A 20,751-nucleotide genomic window follows, 5' to 3' on the forward strand; every position below is an offset into this window, starting at 1 on the left:
GGCCATCACTAAAAACCCACATTTTTCCCCTTATTTAAGTAAAATAGTTTAAAAAATTGTCCCATTTAACTTTTAAGTTGAAAGATGAGAAGATGAGGACATCTCCCAAAGGAAAAAAAAATAAGCTAAGGGATAATTCTGGTATTATAAATAGATAGTGCCCATCAAAAACACAAGGTTTTATAAATTGGAACAATTTATCACTCCACACTGTTTTAAAAATGGGTTGGGGGCCTTCAGACCAAGAATTAAAATCCAGAGGGGGAAACAGGGCATATGCTGGCTATAGGATACATATTTGGAAACTTATTTGGAGGCTTGATAACAGATTCATGTAAAATGCATCAGTATTGCCCTATAGCACGAAGTATAGTTCTGTGCCTATCAAAATACATCAAATAGGCATCTCTGGCCCTCTACCTTTTCTATGATGCAAAACTCAGTGTATAATTTCCAAAATAAATGTTGAAAGAACAACCAGTTGAACCGACAGGCTATCTTCAGTAAAATCAGACAGGAGATGAAGAGAAAACAAGAGCTTTGGGAAGAAACTTGTGCTCCAATTTTGCCAACTCCCTAGCAGTAGGATTTTGAGCAGGTTGGTTATTCTAAGTCACAGCTTTTTCATCTGTGGAATGAGTACAGTTATGAATATTCACAGATTTACTGCAAGCGCCTCACCCCCATGTGTGATAGTGCCATTGAGGTGTCAAGGGTGGCTCAGGTGGCATTGTTGCCATTACAGATACTGTCTTATTGCTATTATTTAATATCCACAAAAGGACAGGACCATATTCTTTTATATGTGTTCAGTGCTAGAGATTGAACCCAGGACCTCTCATACTAGGCGGCTCCTCTATATCTGAACCACGAGAAGAGGGGCCATATTTTTGTGTGTGTGTGTACCAGGAATTTGAACCTAGGGGCATTTAGCCACTGAGTCACAGCCCCAGGCTGTTTTCAGGGTTTTTGTTTTTGTTTTTTTTAATTTTTATTTAGACACAGGGTCTTGCTGTGTTGCTTAGGGCCTCAATAAATTGCTGAGGCCCACTTTGAACTCAGGATCCTCCTGCCTCAGCTTCCTAAGCTGCTGGGATTATAGGCTTGTGCCACCACACATGGTAAGGGCCATATTCTTAAGGCCTAAAAGCTATCTTGATTGGTTTCACTAGAAAAACTGGATTTGGATACACTTCCTAGAAATACAGCATCCTGAAAGAAGAAATAATTTTAATTATGACCCCAAACAGACTCTTAGATGAGCGAAATAAACCAAAGTAGAGCCCAGAGCAAAAAGAAATATGGCAGCCACTTCATAGCATCTCTGACTAAAACCCAGGATCCAGTAAGTTCATGAAGGTTATTGGGTTGTGATACACAGTCTAGGTTTGGGTTCAAACTCTTTCTCTTCCTAGCTGTGTGACCTCAGGCACGTTGTCAAGCTCTGGGCTTCATGTTGTTCTGGTGCATCCCTTCTATCCCTCATAGAACTGAATGGTTGAATTTAACCAAAAGATCAATAAACCTCCTATGGAAAACTTAACCCAATGCAGATCAGCCCCACAGAAAAGAGCTGTCATCTGTGTGAGCACAAAAACAAGGTGCAGTCCTTAGTTTTTATCACAAAAGTCAACTTCCCCACCTGAATGCAAAGTCACATTCTTTCACAAACAGCACAGTTATACTTCAGCAGCTTAGTCAAGGTCAATCTTGTGCTGCTTATTTGCTTATTACCCAGTTCCAGGAAAAGAAAAGAAAAGGTTGATGGGGACAAATGTCATTCAGGGAATACTAATGCCTAAACTAGTCACATGACTAAAAAGCTAAATACCCTCAATCCTTACTTTAGTTACCAACAGAAATATTGTTTCTTAGTGGCTTTAGGCTTGGCTTCTTTTGTTGTTGTTGTTGTTACATTTATTGGTCTTCTATTTAATGTTGTATGTTTTTATTAAATATTTGCTTGATACCCATTGCTTTTAAACCTTTACTGTAAAAGAAAATACATTACAGGAAAACACCCTAAAGAGAGGTAGATATTAATGAATTACAAGGCAGTCCCTCCAGTGACCCCCACCAGGATAACTCCCTCTCTCCAATCCCCTCATTTTTTTTCTTTTCTTTTTTATTGGGGGGGGGGGGCGGGGGAGTGCTGGGGATCAATCCCAGGGCCTTGTGCATGCAAGGCAAGCACTCTACCAACCGAGCTATGTCCCTAGCCCTCATTTTTTCTTAATGGGACACAGTAACTTCTAACTTTGCACTTCCCAACTGTCTTGTATCAGTGTCCCTCTAGGGATTTTGATCACTAATTCCATTTGTTCCTCTGGGAGGGAACATGGGAACAATATCACCCCAGGTCTTCCATGACACCTAGGATGTCAGAGGCCCTGGCTTCTTAATCCACTTTAGTTAACAAGTTCACCAGATCAAATATATTTTCTGCAACTTTCACCAAAATCTTTATGCCACTCATATATGTTCCATTTGATAAATTCTGCTGAAACTTTGATAATTTCTATTATGCTACTGGAAAGTTGTTTTCCTTGATGAATAAGCATCATTTTAATGGATTAAACAAATGAGAACGAAGGACCACCATGCATTCTCTTTTCAATCTGGACTGTTAAGTTAAAGCATAAATCTTCACTCCCAACTTAACAAGAACCCTTGTTCTAGAATGGGTTGAATTTTTGCTTTTTTAAAAAAACGTAACATTCTCCCTTCTCTTCCTTCTGTGGTTTTTGGAGCTGCTACAGCCATCTTTCTCAGATAGGCAGGGAGAAGCTGAAAGCTAAGATCAGAAATGGGATGAAAGAAAACAGGAGCTACTACTACCTTTTGAGCCTGAATCAGGCTATGCCTGAAGCAATAACTGACTTTTTCCAGGTAAGTGAGAGCCAATAAATTTCCTTTTGGATTTGGCCACTTTGAATTAGTTAGAACTTCTAAGAGACTGAAAATCTAACAAAGAAAAAAAGCTTTGAGGTTATCTGACAAATACTGCCATTACTGTAATTCATGTTCTTTTTTAAATAAATGGGTAAAATTTTACAAATGAATCCAAGAAAGTGAAACTTTTGGACATCATGTTCATGTCATGTCAAATTTATAGCAAAAACAGGTTAGAAACACATTCTTTCAGAGTAATTAGCATTTAAGAAACATGACAAAAGCCTTTTAACTGCCTTTCTTACTGACAGTTGTCCCTAAGAGGAGAAAAGGGGAACTTGGTACAGAATCTTTAGACAGAATATCAAGAAAAGATGGAGCATCACAACATCTACAAGAAATTAAATTTTTTCAAGAAACACACAGTGTTCTAAGCGCAAATTTGGAACATACCTGCCAGATCAAATCAGGATCAAAATTAAAACTTGGAGATTCCTGCAGGAAGACAGATTACAAATAACTTTACTCACTTTGCTTCCTTTCATTTTCATTCAGGTGATTTTAGCCCCCTGGCTCAACTGGCTGGCAGCAGATGTCACTGACATCTGCAAGAGAACTACCTCTGCTTTGATGCAGGAAGGTGGCCTCTCAAGCATTCACTCCATGGAGACATACTCTCTCTCAACAATCCAAGTCCAGAGGGGTACACAGAGATCTACTAGAGCTACAAGGCTGTGGTTTTAAATCGTGCATGGATTTAGGCAAGATTTTGTAGACTTTCATAACAAACACCTTGCTTGAGTTGGTGCAAAGTGTGTAGGTGGGGATGATGGAGGTTCAGAAATTCACTCTTAGTTTCTCTCTAAGTAGTAAGAGACAAGTAGAAATATCTTATCTCTTATCTCCCTGAAACCAAGGAGCTTTATTTACTCTAAGAAAACTCTTTTTAATTTTAGATTTTGCCACCACACTAGATGACACTAATGTCAAGGCACAAGATGACACTCAAGTTTACCTAAAGTTAAGATACAAGAGGGTCCCAAGTTTTATCTTCCAGGTTTAAAGGCCAGTTTGGTACTCAACTCTGAGGCCCACAATATTGGTTTCGAACATTTCCTCCAATTTCTAATGCATGAAATCGGATGAGATCACAGCCTGTCACAAGCTACACACATGGCCAAGAAGATGACCCTCCACCAGCTGCCTCCATAATTCAATTTAGGTGTGTTGAATATAGATGCTAATGGGACCCAGACTTCTCCACTGATAAAACATAAGGTATTCAATTTGTAAATTAATAAGCACCAAAAAAGACAACAGAAAAACTCAAGCTCAGTTTCCTGACATATGCATAAATATATATATTTGTGCAAAAATTGAGTTGTGTGTGTATTTATGTATATGTGTGTGTGTGTAAATATATATGTATGTATACACATACATATATACAAAAACAATTTTTTGCATTTTATATATGTTTATATACATATATATATATATGTAGACACAGAAACATGATCTTAAGTCAAATGAAGATCTATATATATATATACATGTATAAATCTGCATATATATATGTATACATATATATAGTGATATATATGTATATATATCGATCTTTGTCTTAAAAACATGTTCCTATGTCTATAAATCAGCATCATTAGAATACAGTAAAAAGAAAAATTCTAGACTCAATTTACTGATAACATGTATATATGAATTTACCCTAATAATCATGTTTTCATTTTTCATTCCTTCCCATGTAGATGGTTTAAATGAGTGTTCATATTTATTATTTTTTTGTTTATTTTCCAATAAGACATGATGCTAGAAATAGTAAACTATAATCCAACAAATATAGTTGTTTTCGGATAGAGATATTGAATAAGAAAATACCCACCACATTAGGGGAGATGCCTCTTCCTGATTTCTCCAAAGATTTTTTTAACTTACTTTTACTTTTTTAAAAAAATAATAATTTGGAAATATATTGTATATACCTCCAATTCTCTAATGCTGTTTGTGTTGGGGACTGGGGAGGTGAATGTGGAGGTAGATGACAAGTAGGACTGAGCTACCCTTTGCAAAATAAGTCAAGTTTTTTGTCCTTCTGTCTTTTTTTGCTTTTTCTTCTTTTTCTTTCTTTTCTTTTATCTTTCTTTATGTCTTTCCTCCTTTTTCAATTTTTTTAAGCCTTAACCAAATTTCAAGCTTGGTTGCAATGTGAAATAAGGATGAAATCTCAATTATAAACAAACCACCGTCCCCCAAATGTAGAATAAGTATCTTTTCAAAATAAGTTACAAAATCATATAAATTTAAAACAATTTGTAAGCTACATCAATAGTTATTTTTAATCTTATTAGTATTTGTTATCTTTAATGATTCTTTTCAAGCCAATTTGCTGAAAATACATTATGAGTGCTTTGACTCATGTAACCTTACTTGAGAGACACACAGTTTAAAGCCAATGTTCTATACTATTTACACACACACACACACACACACACACACACACACACTTCACCTGGATAAAGACAAAACACTATAAAGACTATGAAAAAAAATCCCAAGTCAGAACTGTACATACTAAGAATTTAATAGTTCATGTTTGTTTCTTTTTCCCTAGGACTTGGGAAATTTTGGGCAGACAACTCAAAATCATGTGTTGCAAGAAAGACAGAAAACTCATTATCCTATCAGCAAGCTTCAGAATGTTCTTGTAGGCCAATAGTGTCCAGGAAACTCTGAGTATTAAACACAAGTATGGAATTTGCAGGCTGCAAACAGCTCCATTACAAAAGCATTTTTCTTAGTAGAACAATTTAAATCAAGAATTAGTTATACTTAAGACAAATATTTTAAATGTTTGCTTCCTTCTGGCAAAAAATGGAAGTAAAAAAACTTCCAATAGATACTGGACAAGCAACTGTGTTCCATTTAGATTTGCTTCTTAATCACAGATTATAGCTTGGCCTTCATTTACTTCATTGTTTTATACATGCCCTAAATTCACTCAGAAAAAAAATTTTTAATTCCTTTAGTTTATGTCTTTGCCTCCATTGCCAAATAGAATACTTTGTATTTAATAAATTATTGTTACCTCCAGACTTTTTTAAGGAGAAAATACTGGAGTCATAAGAAAGTATTTTTCTTTGAAAAGTAAATTTTGCTGATAGTATAATTCTGATTATTTTCTATTATGATACATTTAAAATAGCTTCTCTTTTGTCAAATTCTAGTTTCTCAAAGGTATCTTTTCATTGTAATATCAACAGGGGTGGGGGATTATTCTAGCTTTAGAAATTTACTTTTAAAGCACATTAAAAAAAAAAAAAAAACCCAAAACCAAAAACCTCCCTTAAGGCTAAAGGCATTTGCCATACTTTGGAAATGAACCCAGCTCCTTTCAGCCAAGGGATACTTGATACCTTTATTCTTTTGCCTAGGAAACGCATCCTAATTAAAAGACTAATAAATTAAATGCACTCAGAAAGGCAAAAAGATGCAGAAGCAAAACACACACCAGGGTGCCTAGTGAAAAACACAAGGCTCATTTCACATGTTTGTTAGGTACCATCAAGTTAGAAAAAATTCACAAGGCACAGCTGTTTTTGAACAAATGTGCTCAGCTCCTACCTTCATTTCAATGACAGTCTGGAGAGCCTTCGTCTTGGCTGGTTCCGGCTGAAGTTGGCTTCTTCGGTGTAATTCCTGGGGAGGAACACGATAGAAATAAGCCTGACGGTTCATCCTTCCGTTACACCATGTCCTTTACACAGTTACCACACAGTCCACTGGGTCCAGGTTCCCTGTTCACAGACATAAACAAGCCACAGGTGCCTCTTCCCCCACACTCTTCAGCATCCCTCCTGCCGGCAGCCTGCGTTCCGGTGAAACGCTCCTGGCACATGCGCTATTTCTAAAACTTCCATCAATAATTAATGTCAACTGTGACAAAGCCAGCAAGTAATCATAGTCCAAATACTGTTCAACACTGGGGCTGATGCCCAGCCATCAAATCATAATTTACTAAATTACATTACTCTGCGCTCCCAACACAAACACGGCAAGGAAACAGAGGAAAGAAAATGACTAACGTGGCTGCAAATCCACTGCAAGCATGGCATTTTGCTAATGAGCTAGGTTTGAAATGAGCAATTGAAAACCATTTCAGTGCAACTGTGACACTTTTCAGAGTGATCTGATGAAACCCTGTGAATCTCTTGCTTCCAAATTTACAGTTTCCATCCTTGCTCAAAAAAAAAAAAAAAAACGCAACTGTGGGTGATGCTTATGTGTCATGATGCCAAGAAATTAAAACTGGCATTAATATCAACAGTGTTAGAAGAGAGACACAAATGGTTAAAGCCACATGTGAACCCAAGAACTCCTGGAATAATGAATGTTTTGGGGGGGAAAGAGCAAACAACATATTTGCGATTTTAAGCTTGAAGGCTCAGTTTTGCACGCTCTCCTCAAAAGAACAGTTTTGTCAAGATTTTGAAAAGTTGTCTTGGCAGAAGGGAGAGATAAAGATAAGGCTTCTTCAGGCCATGCTTTGGTTGTCTTATTCACTTATGAGAGTGGGGAATGACAGGAATAAAAAAAGGGCTCTTGCCTGCCCAGGCTGCTGGGAATGACAGGAATAAAAAAATGACATGGAGGAATTCCATTAAGACTTGTTTCTGCTTCCAAAAAAATCAATTTAGAGTCGATATGGAGTAGTTCTATGCTTTTAGAACTACTGGTTTATAACTATTGAAATGTTAAAAAAAAATGGGGAGGTGAGAAAGAGGACTAATATAATTTCTAGCTTTTTCAAAGTAAGGGTATTTAAAGTTAACTGCCTCTACTACTACCATTTACTGTCACCACCATTTCATAAAGATAGGGCATATGAATGTAAAAATTACTGTAACAACCAAATCCCACGTGAAAAGAGAGTCCAAATAACCTTTTGACCACATCTTATTGTGTTGTCTTTTACGCCAGTGGCCTTAGAAATCTTGACCATGGACCAAGATGCACTTGTCCAGGGATCAGCACTAGGGAAATCATTCAGTCTGAAAAGATATTTTCTCCTCAAAGCCATTAGTAGTACAAACCAGCAATCTTACGGAAAACCTCCAATTTGAAAACTGTGCTTCCTAATTACATAAAAATGCTCTCACATCAGTTAGGATGTTTTTCCCCCTAACATATTCCTGGAAGGGATGGGGTCAGTACTGTTGAACCTATTTTTTTTTTTTTTTAATAGAGAAAGAGATCCTGTGTGTTTGGGAGGCCCTGGGCTGCAATGAGGTGGGGATATAAGCATGTTTAGGTTTCCTGAAGATGGCAGAGGTTTTCCTGAAGGAGTGGTCTTCTAGGCAGTTGTCCTTTTTTAAGCATCTACAGTGTCCCTTGCACTACTTCTCTCTTGCAAGTCTTAGCACTACCAAATGAAGAAGATGTTCTATATGGTGAGTCCAGTGGGTTTCTGGTACCCATTTAAAAAACAGTACCCACCATGGCCAACTTCAAGTCACCTGAGTAGCATAACTGAATACAGAGTTGGGAAGTGCAATGATTTGGATATGGTTTACTTGTGTCCCCCAAAGTTTAATTTTTTAAGTATGGTTATGTGGGAAGGGGCAGGGCCCTTAAGAAATGCAGCCTAGTGGGAACTTATTAGGAGATACTGTCCTCAGAAGGGATTAAGGTGTTTTTCATGGGACTCTGGTTAGTTTTTATAAGAGGGTTTTTATAAAAGAGCAAAACTGGCCCCTCCCTACTCACTCTGTCTTCCTGTCTCACCATGTGATCATTCCTGCTCCTATGCACACCTACCATGATGTCCTATAGCCATAGGGGCTCTCCTCAGAGCCAACACCAGGCTGTTTGTACTTTTAACCTCCAGAACTATGAGCTAAATAAACAAGTACCTAGTGTCAGGCATATTGTTATAGCAATGGAAAACTGATTGATAATGGGCATAATAACACACCATTGGGTAGTGTTTTCTGCAGACACAACATATGTAATAACCTCAATATCCTAGATAACAGTAATGTAATTAAAAATTAATGAGTTTTGAGTTTTCATGCAATTTAATTATGAGTTTCTAAATTTAATTTGTAACATTAGTTGGTAGAACAAGTTTCAATCAGCTTTCATGAATCAGAACAACCCAGTTTTAGTACACTAGGGTGTAAATCCTAGGAGGACTTCAATGAACTTCATAAAAAGCTGCTCAGCCCTCAACATTACCTGCAACATTGTTGGAGTTCTCTGAACCAATACCATCTCATAGAAGAGAACATAGAAAATAAATCACTCAGAGTTTTTCTATAGTAAGTGGTAGAAGAGAAATAACTTTCACAGGTCATGAGGTCTAATATCAAGTGGCATCAAAATTATACTCAAAAAGAAAGACTGAGAAATAAAATCCATGATAAATTTATACCATGAATACTGTTCCAGAATAAAAATTATGAGATAATTTGAGGAGAGAGGTTAAGCTTGCACAAAACAAGTAAAAATAATCAAGAACCAACTAGGCAACAGAGTGAAAATAAAAAACATAGGGTAAAGGCATGTGCTATTATAATTTCTGCCAAAAACAAAAATATTGTTAAGGAAGATTGTGCAATAAAAAAGCCAAACTTATGGCAATGGTTTAGCAAAAATGGAAACAGAGTTCTCTTTTCTAAAATTATACAAATTCTATTGTAATATAAACCAGCTCAAAATCCAAACAGGGCCCTTGTCCTCTGTGTCACTTCTTTAAAAAAAAAAAAAAAGAGAGAGAGAAAAGAATAATTCTAATTTTCTTAACTACCCTATTTTTCAATCCTGACTTCAAATTCCTAAATTGTCAGGTAAAGAGGATTATAACCTAGTATCCACACTACATGGAATGAGTAAAAGTCCAATCTAAGACTTTTGTCCACCTCTAAGCACTAAACATAATTAAATAACAATGAAGAGGGGAAAATGCTCTGCCTATGACAGAGGATCAACTGCCCAAAAAAGATTGATGCTTCTCTTTCAAAGAGTAGAGTTCTTGCCAGGAAGCCCATCACTACCATCAGCACACCTTTGTATCTAGATGGGTTTTATTCCTGGCCAGAGGAATGTGGAGAGAAATGAAAAACTTGCCTTCCATAGAAACTTCCCAATTAGTCCTCCACCCTCCCTCTTTTCCTGTCTGCTGTCTCGAGGTAAAGGACTCCAAGATCCAAGAAGACAGCAAAGCCCTAAGATAAATAGAGCCTGGGTTCCTGAAACACTATTTGAAAAGGCTGTTTGACACTTACACCAGATGGGGGTATGAGTGAAAATTAAACTTCTAATAAGTCTCTGAGCTTCCAGCCTCTTTCTGTGAAAATCCCATATCATTGCTTTAAAACCCTATCAGTTCTGTATTGTTCATTGCTTTTGAATCATAGAAGAGATTTAGAGAAAGAGAAAGAGATTGTAGCATATGATCGCTTGCCAAATTTTTCTAAATATAGAGAGCATATAGCAGCCAACTTATCTTACTAACTATCCCTAACTACCTCAGAGAATCACCCATTGTGCACCAATCTTAACTCATGGATTTCCCTAGGAGCACCTGGTGTTCTCTCACACAGGAAGAACAAGATTTAACTTATTCTGATAATACTATCATTTGAAATCTAAGTCATCAAATACAGTGGCACTTAAAAGAGATCTGTGACCCAGAAAACCCTTAAGAATCAATTGGAATGTGCAGATTTTCTCCAGAAATGGGTACATAAGCATGCACATAAACAAAATGGTATGTACCATTTTTGTACAGGGATTGGCTCAACATGCCAGAAATACTTTGATCTAAGAATCATTTATTGATAGGAAAGAGCACTGTATTAGGAGTCAGGAGCCTGTAGTTCCAGCCTGAGACCTCAGGCATTCCTTTTCCAATCTGTAGAAAAATAAGTTTTACGGCTGGCGGGCAGGGGGCTGCGGGGGGTAGTCTAATGCCCTTCAGATTTTAAATAGGTAGCTGACCCTGAAATACTAATCTCTGGTTGATATTTCTAATTATATCCAATTCTCAGTTTTAAAAGCAGAGGGAAACATTAAAGAAGAAAACTGGCAGCATCACAAAATAATATGCCACTCTGACACTGATCTCCAGATCATATATATTTTCCAATAATTTCATGTCTAGGTTGGCCATATAGCTGGTATAAAACTGCCAGTCAATTTTGGGTGATCAACAAGGAACTGTATCAATAACCTAGAATTTTGAGTATGATATATGGGGTAGCTTATCAGAATGACATTTCTTGGCACTTAATGAGAGTCTAGAGTTTAGTGAGTTAATTCAGATGGATACCAGCTTTCAAGACAAGCCTGGCAAAATGTTCATCCATAATATACAGTTTCTTCAGTAGACCAAAACAAACAAAACAAACACAAACAAACAACAACAACAACAAAAAAAAACGCTTAACTTTCTTTCTAAAGATAACTACTATTTTTACCTGTCTTTCTCCATTATTGTTCTGGAAATCTGCTGTGTAACAAACCACCACATACTTAGTATCAGGGTATCATACCACCACCATTTTATTTATGCATTCTAAGTTAGGAATTTATAAAGCATAGAGTAGGGATTGCTCATCTCTGTGGCATAATGTCTGGAGCTTATGATAGGGAGCACTGATGAATCCATTATTAGGGATTAAATAGTTCTTTGACTGGAAAATCATTTGGAGGCTGGACTTAACTGGAATTCCCAATATGAATACCAACATACAACCTTTCTGTGTAGCTTGGGCTTCCTCACAGTATGTCAGGCTCAGGTCAATACAACTTCTTACATTTAGGTGTTGAAACTCCAAGAGAAAGAGTTCCAGAAAACAAGCAAGAGAAAGCATGGTCTTTTATTACCTAACTTTGTAAGTCCCATTGGATCATTTCTGCCCTATGCTCCATATGTTGAAGCAGTCAAAAGCATGTTCAGATTTCAGGGAAAATTGTCAAGGAATTTGAAATCATGTTTTTAAATTGACAATCTTGGGGACAGGGGAGTAGCTCAGTGGTACAGCACTTTCCTAGCATGTACAAGGCTCTAGGTCAATCCTTCATATGTGCACACATAGGTGCAAACACACACACAACTGGTGAAGTCAACAGGAAAGTTAACACTATAATCTCAAACTCACTTCAGTCTTAGGATATGGCAGATTCATATATTCAAATTATAAATTGATATAGAGGATAAGGGAACACAGTTGTAAACCAAACACACCAATGCCTCAGCCCTCATGGGATTTTTATTCATGATTAGAATGTGGAAAAAGGTACAATTTTAAAAGGAGACTAAGCTACTTTGTTACAATTCTTATGAGGGATAATAAGTCAGGAATGTGGGATGGGATAGACTAGGGAGGGGCAGATCAATTGCAAGTTTAAATAGTCAAGGAACGCTTCACAGAAAGGTGACATGTGAGCAAAGATCTAGAGAGAATGAGAACTACACTGTATGCTTATTTCACACAGAGGGAACAGAAAATGCTGGATGTGTGGCTAGACCTGCATGAGGGATAGGGAAAATTTTTTATCAAATAAGTGCAAGTTGGGAAATGATGAGAAGTTGGGCCACAATTTAGAATGCACTGGGGACAGTGGTTTTCCCTGAGAAAAACAGGAAGCCATTGGATGGTCTGAGCAAAGGCAAAACATAATACTAGACACATTCTCAAAGAACTGCTCCAGCCATTGAATTGCAGTAAGGTTTTAGAAGGGTGATGATAAGAACAGAACCAAAGGAACTAGCTGGAATAATCCCAGCAAGGAATGCAAGAGCTTTGGAACAGGGCAAGAGAGTGGAGGCAATGAGGAGTTGAATTTGCATATGTTTTGAAAGTGAGGCTGACTTGACTTCCTCCTGATGGTTTGCCTGGGGACCACAGACAGACTGAAGTAAAGGATGGCTCCAGGGTTGTTAGCCTTAACAGCAGGAAGAACAGAGGTGGAAGGCCAAGATAGGAAAAACTCATGGAGAAGAGGCAGGAGTTATAGGAACCTATAATCTGGCTTAGCATGCTATTAGCCATCCAGGTGAACATGTTGAGCAAGCAACTGCATAAATAAGGGGAGAAGTAAGAGAGATAATTACAAATTGTGGAATCAGTGAATAAATGTCATTAAAAGCTGTGAGCCTAGATGAGATCAACTAGGTACTGAGCACAGAGAGGAGAGGACTGATCTCCAGGGCACTCCAACTCTAAAGGGTCTGAGAAGTGAGGAGGAGATTGCAAAGGAATAGCCAGTGACGTACAAAGAGAATGAGGAATGGGGCAAGTGAAGACACTGTGTCCATTATGAGGGAGTGACTGCCATATTAAATGGTGCTGAAAGGACAATCAGATGAGGTCAAGGAACTGATCACACTGGACTTAGCTGAAGTCATGAGTAATCTCAACTAGAACAGTTTTGGTGGACAGTCTGAGTGAAGTCTGCTTGCAATGTGTTGTGGGAGGAAAGGGAAGAGAAAAGAACCTCTGGCTACTGTATTTGAACAGTCTACTGTTTAACTACTCATTTATCAATAGTTTAGATATGTATACTCAAGTTCATAACAATATTATAACAGTAGTCAAAAAACAGAAGCAATTCAAGGGTCAAGTCATTTGAATTAATGAACAAAATGTCATATATACATACAACGAAATGTTATTCAATCTTAAAAAGTAAGAAGTCTTTAACATTTGCTACAACATGAATGAACCTTAAAGGCAATATTAAGTGAAAAAAGCCAGTCAATAAAAGACAAATACTATTTAATTCCACTCATATGCAGTACTTAAAACTTATAAAAAGGATGATTCCAAAGAGTAGTTGGGAGGAAATGGGAGATTTGTTTAATGAATACGGAGTTTCAGTTTTGGAAAATGAAAAAGTTCTTAAGATTGATTGTACAACAATATGACTACTTAACTATATATGTTAAAATGGTAAATCTTATATCATATGTATTTTACAATTAAAATAGAACAGAAACTGTTGAAGTCCCCCAGCCTTCTTCATCTCTACTCTTCCAAACATCTTAAGGGTAGTGTCTTTCTCATGAACGGTTCTATGCCTTCATTACACATGTGTTTCTTTATACATAGTATAATGTTAATAACACAGTGCACGGTTTTGTAATTTTCCGAAATACCAGCTGTCCGTATTGCATTTTGGTTTTTGCCTTAACAATTTTCTGTTATTACAATTTATCTGTATAAATAATCATTTCCTACAATTTCCCCCCATTTTACAGTGTTCTACTAAGCCTCCCAGTACATGGGGGAACCCAACTCTATTTTAGGCCTCTTAAATATACAATAATTTTTTTTTCCTTCTGAAACATGTTTATTCCTTCAGTTTGGGATAATCCTCCATGCTTTTATGCTGTTTTGTATACAGGAGTCATCAAATTGTAGCTGACAAGCCAAGTCCAGCCCACCGCTTTTTTGTTGTTGTTGTTTTTAAATAGTTTTATTGGAACATTGCTATGCCTACTCATTTACATACGGCATATCAATACTTTCATGCTATAGTGGTAGAGTTGAGTAGTTGTGATAAAGACCAGATGGCCTGATAAAGCTGAAAATATTTACTTATATGGCCCTTTACATAAGTTTGTCAACCCCTAGTGTAGGATGTCTTTAATACTCTTTCTAGCAATGTAAGGAAAGACAACTATTCCTCATGTGGTAGTTCAAAATTCACATTTTTTATATTCCCTTTATAAGGTAAAGCCTAAATATCTTCCCCTTCACTGTAGAATGGACTCAATAATTCACTTGTAACAAACAGAGTGACATGGGTGACTTCTGTGGCTTGGGCATTAAAGATATTATAACTTCCTTCTTGTTCACATCCTTGGATCACCTGTTCTGGCCAAAGCCAGCTGTCACACTATGAAGCTATCAAGCTGTCCTATGGAGGGGCTCATGTGACATGTAACTGAGGTTTCTTGCCAACAGCTATGCAAAAGAGCCATCATGAAAGTAGATCATACAGTCTAAGTCAAGCATTCACAGAACTAGAATCCCTGTTCAAGAGTAACCATAATGATTATTACCATAAGCCACTGACTGCAGTAATTTGTTATACAGTCATAGATTACAAATATGTTCCAAGAAGGTCATTAGCTGACCCTTTGGACTAGTCTATATCCCATGCCTTCATATATATTCTCATAGCATTGTTTACATGTTCTTCATATCATCGAATACAACTACAGCTTTATACTAATTTATAAAATTGCATATAAGTGATTCACGTCTGTTTCCACTATTGGGGGTAAATTCCATGAGCACCAGGACTCTCTCTGTGCATTATATTCCCAGCAAGTAATATAGTGCCTGCTGAGGATAGATACTCAATAAACACTGAATGACTATTTAAATAGCATAGTATAAATGAGATTGTACTTATAAGCCTCTAAGTCCTACAGTACTCTTGAGCAAAAAAAGTCTGCTGTGAAAGATAATAGCTAATAGTTACTTGTACATTGCTATGCACTAAGCACTCTAAGCACTTTATGAATATTAATGTGTTTAATTCTCAAAATAACCTCCTTAGGAAGGTACTATTATTACCATGATTTTTCACATGAAACAAAAACAGAAAAGTTAGTGACTTTCCGAAGAAAACTTACCAAATTGCACTGCAGTGATTTATCCCAGGCAGTCTGACTCCAGAGCCTATGTCACTGATCACCATGCTATTCAAATCATGTCTTTACATGTTTAGGCACACAGAACTGGGGAAAAAAATTTTTCCCAAGTATATTCATCTTTCTATATCTGTGGGTTCTGCATCCCTGAATCTAACCAATCACAGATCAAAAATATTTAGGGGAAAAAAAGTGTACTAAACATAAAGACTTTTCTTCCCTGTTATTATTCCCTAAATAATACATTATCGCAATTACTTACATAGAACTCACACTGTATTAGGTATTGTAAGTAATCTGAAGGTTAAACTATATAGGAGGATAAGCCAGTACCATTCTTATATAAAAAAGTACTTGAGCATTTGTGGATTTTGGTATTAATGGGATCCTGGAATCAAAATTGTGCAAATACTGAGAGATAACTATATTAGCATCCTTTTCAGTCTTTGACATACAAAGCATTTTAAAATAATCTAAGATATTTCAATAGGGCCAAATCAATAGCTATACTGAACTTTGGATCCTATAGGCCTCCATTTCAAGACCCCATGAAGTATTTAAAGATTGATCACATACCAGGCCACCAAGAAAAACCTCAAATGGATTCTAAAAGGCAGACGTGTTACAGGTCACATTCTTTTCTATATAAGAAAGCAAGAAATTAATAATGCTATCCCCTCCATCTATTAGGAATGGGAACTTGGCCAAGTTGCTGAATTTTCTCTTCAACTTGCTTTCCAGTATCATAGATACCTAATGGGGTGGTAAAGTTGAGATAAGCATGTGAAATATCCAACTGGGCTGGCATACCATACATACTCAATAAATGAAACGCCTTTATTACTGTTGTTTCTCTTGAGTGGTATTATGGTTCAGTTATGACATACCCCAAAAGCTCATGTGAGACACAATGCGAGAATTTCAGAGGTGAAATGATTCATTGTGAGAGCTGTGACCTATTCAGTGGATTAATTCACTTGAATGGATTAACTGTAGGCAGGCAGAGGGTGGCTAGAGGAAGTAGGTCACTGGGGCATGTCTTTGGGGTTTATATTTTGTCTTGGATGAATGGAATTCTCTCTCTTTTTCTTTGTTTCCTGGCTGTCATGTCTTGAGCTGCTTTCTTCTGCCAACCTCTTCCACCATGATGTTCTGCCTCATCTTGGGCCCACAGCTATGGAGTTGACTGACCATGGACTGAACCTCTGAAATCATAAGCTCAAATAAAATGTTTCCTCCTCTAAGTTGTTCTTGTCAGGTCTTTTGGTCACAGCAACAAAAGCCAACTAAAACAAATGGTTGTTAGTAGTCCTAAAAGCGTAGTAGAAATGTTTCCTGGCAAAATGCCTTCTCTGCCCACTTCTTCTGGGCTGTGATACTGGTGATCACTAATGCACTGCCACTAGATATAACTGAGTAATATAATTCAAGATGTATCTAACGAAGACCCACTCTGTGCCAAGTAAAACACAATCCTTGCCTTCTGTAGCTTTTGTTGTAAAGTGAGCATTCTCAATAGAGTTGGTATCATACCCAGAAGATTTAGGAAACAGCACGTTGTCCACTGTTGTTGGAAAAGAAAGAGTGATGCAGAGAATGCTTTATAATGCTTTGCCCACCTTTATATTTCTCTATTAGACTCCTCTCTTGTATCCCTGTGAGCTCAAATAACCTCTCTAAATCTTATTTAGAAATGAAGCTAATAAATGCAGAAGGGGTAGATAAAAGATCTTGGTCTTACACAGGAACCTTCAAATTCTAAAGACAGGGAAATAGTTTCCATAGAAATACAGAAATGTGATATAAACTTACCAGTAAATTATTTTTTTAGTTGCATACACACATAAAAATGGAAATTTGGGAGCTTAAGACTATATGATTTGAATCTACACACATACATTTCCACCTCAATTTGTTTTAATGCATAACTTGGTCTTTATACTACAGTTGCATTAAAAATTTTTCTCACAAATGTGTCTTGGTCCTTTACATGCTATGATACAGACAAATTAATAGAATGAGATACCAGCTTCATATAATTGGTGAATTGTGTTGGTAGTTTCCTAAGAGAGACAATGTAATTATTCAATTCAATAATTACTGGGCACCTCATATGTGCTAGACAATACAAAGATAAGAAGAAGAAAAAACACCACCCCAGGTCCTAAGGAGCTTGATTATCTAATAGAAAAGTGAACATATAACTAGAATACAAGATCGCAAATGTTAATCTCAACATGAACAGCAGCAGCCACCACTTACTACATACAGTCCTGTGCTTCCCTTCCCTTTTGGTTTGATAGCACAGCATCCCTAGAGGGAGGAGTTACCACCCCCATGGGAAAGGCACAGACAATCAGACTCAGAGAGTTAAATAACACACCCAAGATCACAGAGCTAGTAACACTTGAAGGTGTGACCAAGGCCTGTCTGACGCCTAAGCTCACACCTTTAATTACTAACATAACACTTGGTTTATATTGCTATTTGTAGTCCCTTCATGCTCTGCAAACATCTAAGATTTTTAACAGGTAACTAAATCTGACTTCTGGTTTGTTTCTTGGTTCGCTTATAGGACTCTGTCATGGGAACAACATACCATGGAATAGAATGAGAAGTTAAAACCCAGACCTGATGATAGAAGGAAAGTTATGGAATAGTACAGGAGGTGCTTAATCTTAGCCCACCTTTACATTCCTCTTGTACTCCTGTGTGAGCTGAAATAACGTCTCCAAATCTTATATATTACTAGTGTTTTTCTATTCATTTGAGAACATAAGCAACATAACACTCTTCCTATGCTGATAGCTCTCCAATTACTAAGCAGTCACTACCCACTCTTTCTCTCATGACAGTGTCAGGTACTCTTACCAGCATCCTGAGCATAAACCCCAGCCTGTGTACCTGATCTCATCAGATCTCAGAAGCTAAGCAACTGGGCCTAGTTGGTACTTGGGTGGGAAAACACCTGGGGATGCTGGGTGCCATAGGCTTTGAGCATGACACTAAGAATCACAGAGGATTTTTTTCCCAGGTTGTGAAAACTAATAGATTTCCCAGCTGGCTTTTACCACTGCGTTGGAGTTGTGACTCTATTTTACCTGTTTGAACTAGAATGTCTGTTACTGTAATTCTATTCTTGCCTCAGCGCTATCCTGTTGGGAACAGATATCTATTTCTTCAGTTTCATAGGCCCACTGATAGAGACTTGTACCCCAGGAGGTGTACTTAATGGATTATATCCAGGGTGTCTTTCATACAAGAGATCATTTAGAAGATAGGACTTCTGAACTGATCAGAGTTAGATGAGATTTTTAGAATTTATGTTAATGCTGTAATAGGATACCCATTGGGAACTGGGGAATGGGATGAACATATTTATCATGGGGGGGATGTAAATCTTTGAGAGTCAAAAAATATATTGTAATAGACACAAATAATTCCCTTATCAAATATGTTCACCTATTTCCAAAACCTGTGAATGTTACATTATATGACAAAAGTTTTAAGTTTAAAGACATTAAAATAAGGAGATTATCCTCAATAATCTAGGTGGGCCCAATCTCATCATATGTGCCTTTTAAAAGCCAAGAACTTTCTCTGATTAGAAGTGAGGGTGATGCAGCAGATGGATGAGAGAGATTTTTTAGCATGAAAAGGATTTGATGTTGCCATTTCTGAATCTCAGGTGTAAATACATGGCAAGAACCATAGGAGTCCCCTAAGAGGGTAGCCAATAAGAAAATGGGGCCCCTAAACCTATGAATACAAGCAACTGGCTTCACCTAATAATCTAAATGAGTTTGGAAGCATAACTGATCTCAAAAGCTTTGATTTGGGACCTATGAGACTCAAGAGTGGAGGATTCAGTCGGGCTGTGCTATACCAGGACTTCTGAGCTAACAAGCTTGTGTGAATTTAAACTGCTAAACTTGTAATAATTTGTTAAGGCGGCAACACAAAATTAATATAATGTGGCTAATTTTTCAATAGCCTTGGGGCATCCTTGTGAGGTAGTTTTTTCTACATTGAGATGAAATATATTCCCATAAAATGTCCACACACTGGACTCATTCAAGGACATAAAGAACAAACCAGGTTCACCTTCCATAATGACAGCTTCCTGATCCAAAAAAGTCTTTCTTACTAAAGAGTATTATTCTGTCTGTCTTCTATCCATCGTTTCTTACACAGTGTGGTATCAGACACTCTCCGCAATCCCCTTAGTCCACTTCTATGTCTCAGGTCAGATTTCTAAGAGGCAGTGTCCAAGATTGGGTCTTTTATGCAAGTGATTTATTAGGGGAAAACCCAAAGGGGAATCTATAAGAGAGGGAGAGAAGCCATATAGAGAAGCAAGTTAAGCAAGGGTGTTGTTGTATTTCAAATCCAGTCAGAGCCTGAGTCTGTGAGGAGCTACATAGAATGAACCATGCTGCAGTCTGTCCCATCTTGAGTCAAGGGGGATAGGATTCCACGCCCCTACTCTAGGTAGCCACTGCCTATGCACTGTCAGGCACTTCAAGGCAGGAAGAAATTTTTCAATCCCTTTACTGGCACACCTCCAGTAAAGGTGCTAGGTGTGAGTCACTGACAATAGCACCACAGCCACCAGAAAATGAATACATCTGCCCAGTAAAGGGGGTGCTATCATCTGTTATAGTCTAAGATTCAGAGAATATGCACAGAACTCTAGGTACAGTCTAAACCCACATGAAGTAAGTACAATAGGAGTCCATTTCTCTTATTTTAGATCAGTGGCATTAAAACTTTAATTTTAGCCATACAATTTTTCAGATGTGTTTTCTTCCCAAATCCAACGTAAGATATGCATATATATTCATTCTCTCTGTCTTGTCTATCTGTATGCCTGTATGTATCTGTGTCTGTCTCTAATTAATTAAGCATCTACTATTTAGCAGACACTGTGATGGGTCCTAGAGATAGGGAGGAATTAAGACAAGCATGTTTGCTGCCATCAAGAGGCTTCCTGCCTGGTATAATGGCAGTCAGAAAAAGGTAGAGAAAGAAGCTTAAAAGTACAAATGCACACAAGTAGTAAGTGTTATAATGACAACAATAATGAGAACATGCCAAGATAGAAAAGGAGAGGGAAACACAGGTCCACATAAGGTCTGCTCCCCAAACATGTGATAAAATGCCATCTTGCTAGT

General features: G+C 37.3%; 1 protein-coding gene across 1 annotated transcript in view; it reads right to left on the minus strand.

The window, feature by feature from the left end:
• Erc2 (ELKS/RAB6-interacting/CAST family member 2) overlaps positions 1–20,751 on the minus strand; it is a 678,261-nt gene that overhangs the window by 435,390 nt on the left and 222,120 nt on the right. The window contains exon 4 of the mRNA XM_071614554.1: positions 6,532–6,606. Within this exon, the coding sequence (XP_071470655.1) occupies positions 6,532–6,606 (75 nt within the window). The remainder of the gene's footprint in view (positions 1–6,531; positions 6,607–20,751) is intronic.

Source organism: Marmota flaviventris, chromosome 1 (assembly GCF_047511675.1).
Source record: "Marmota flaviventris isolate mMarFla1 chromosome 1, mMarFla1.hap1, whole genome shotgun sequence".
Lineage (NCBI taxonomy): Eukaryota > Metazoa > Chordata > Mammalia > Rodentia > Sciuridae > Marmota > Marmota flaviventris.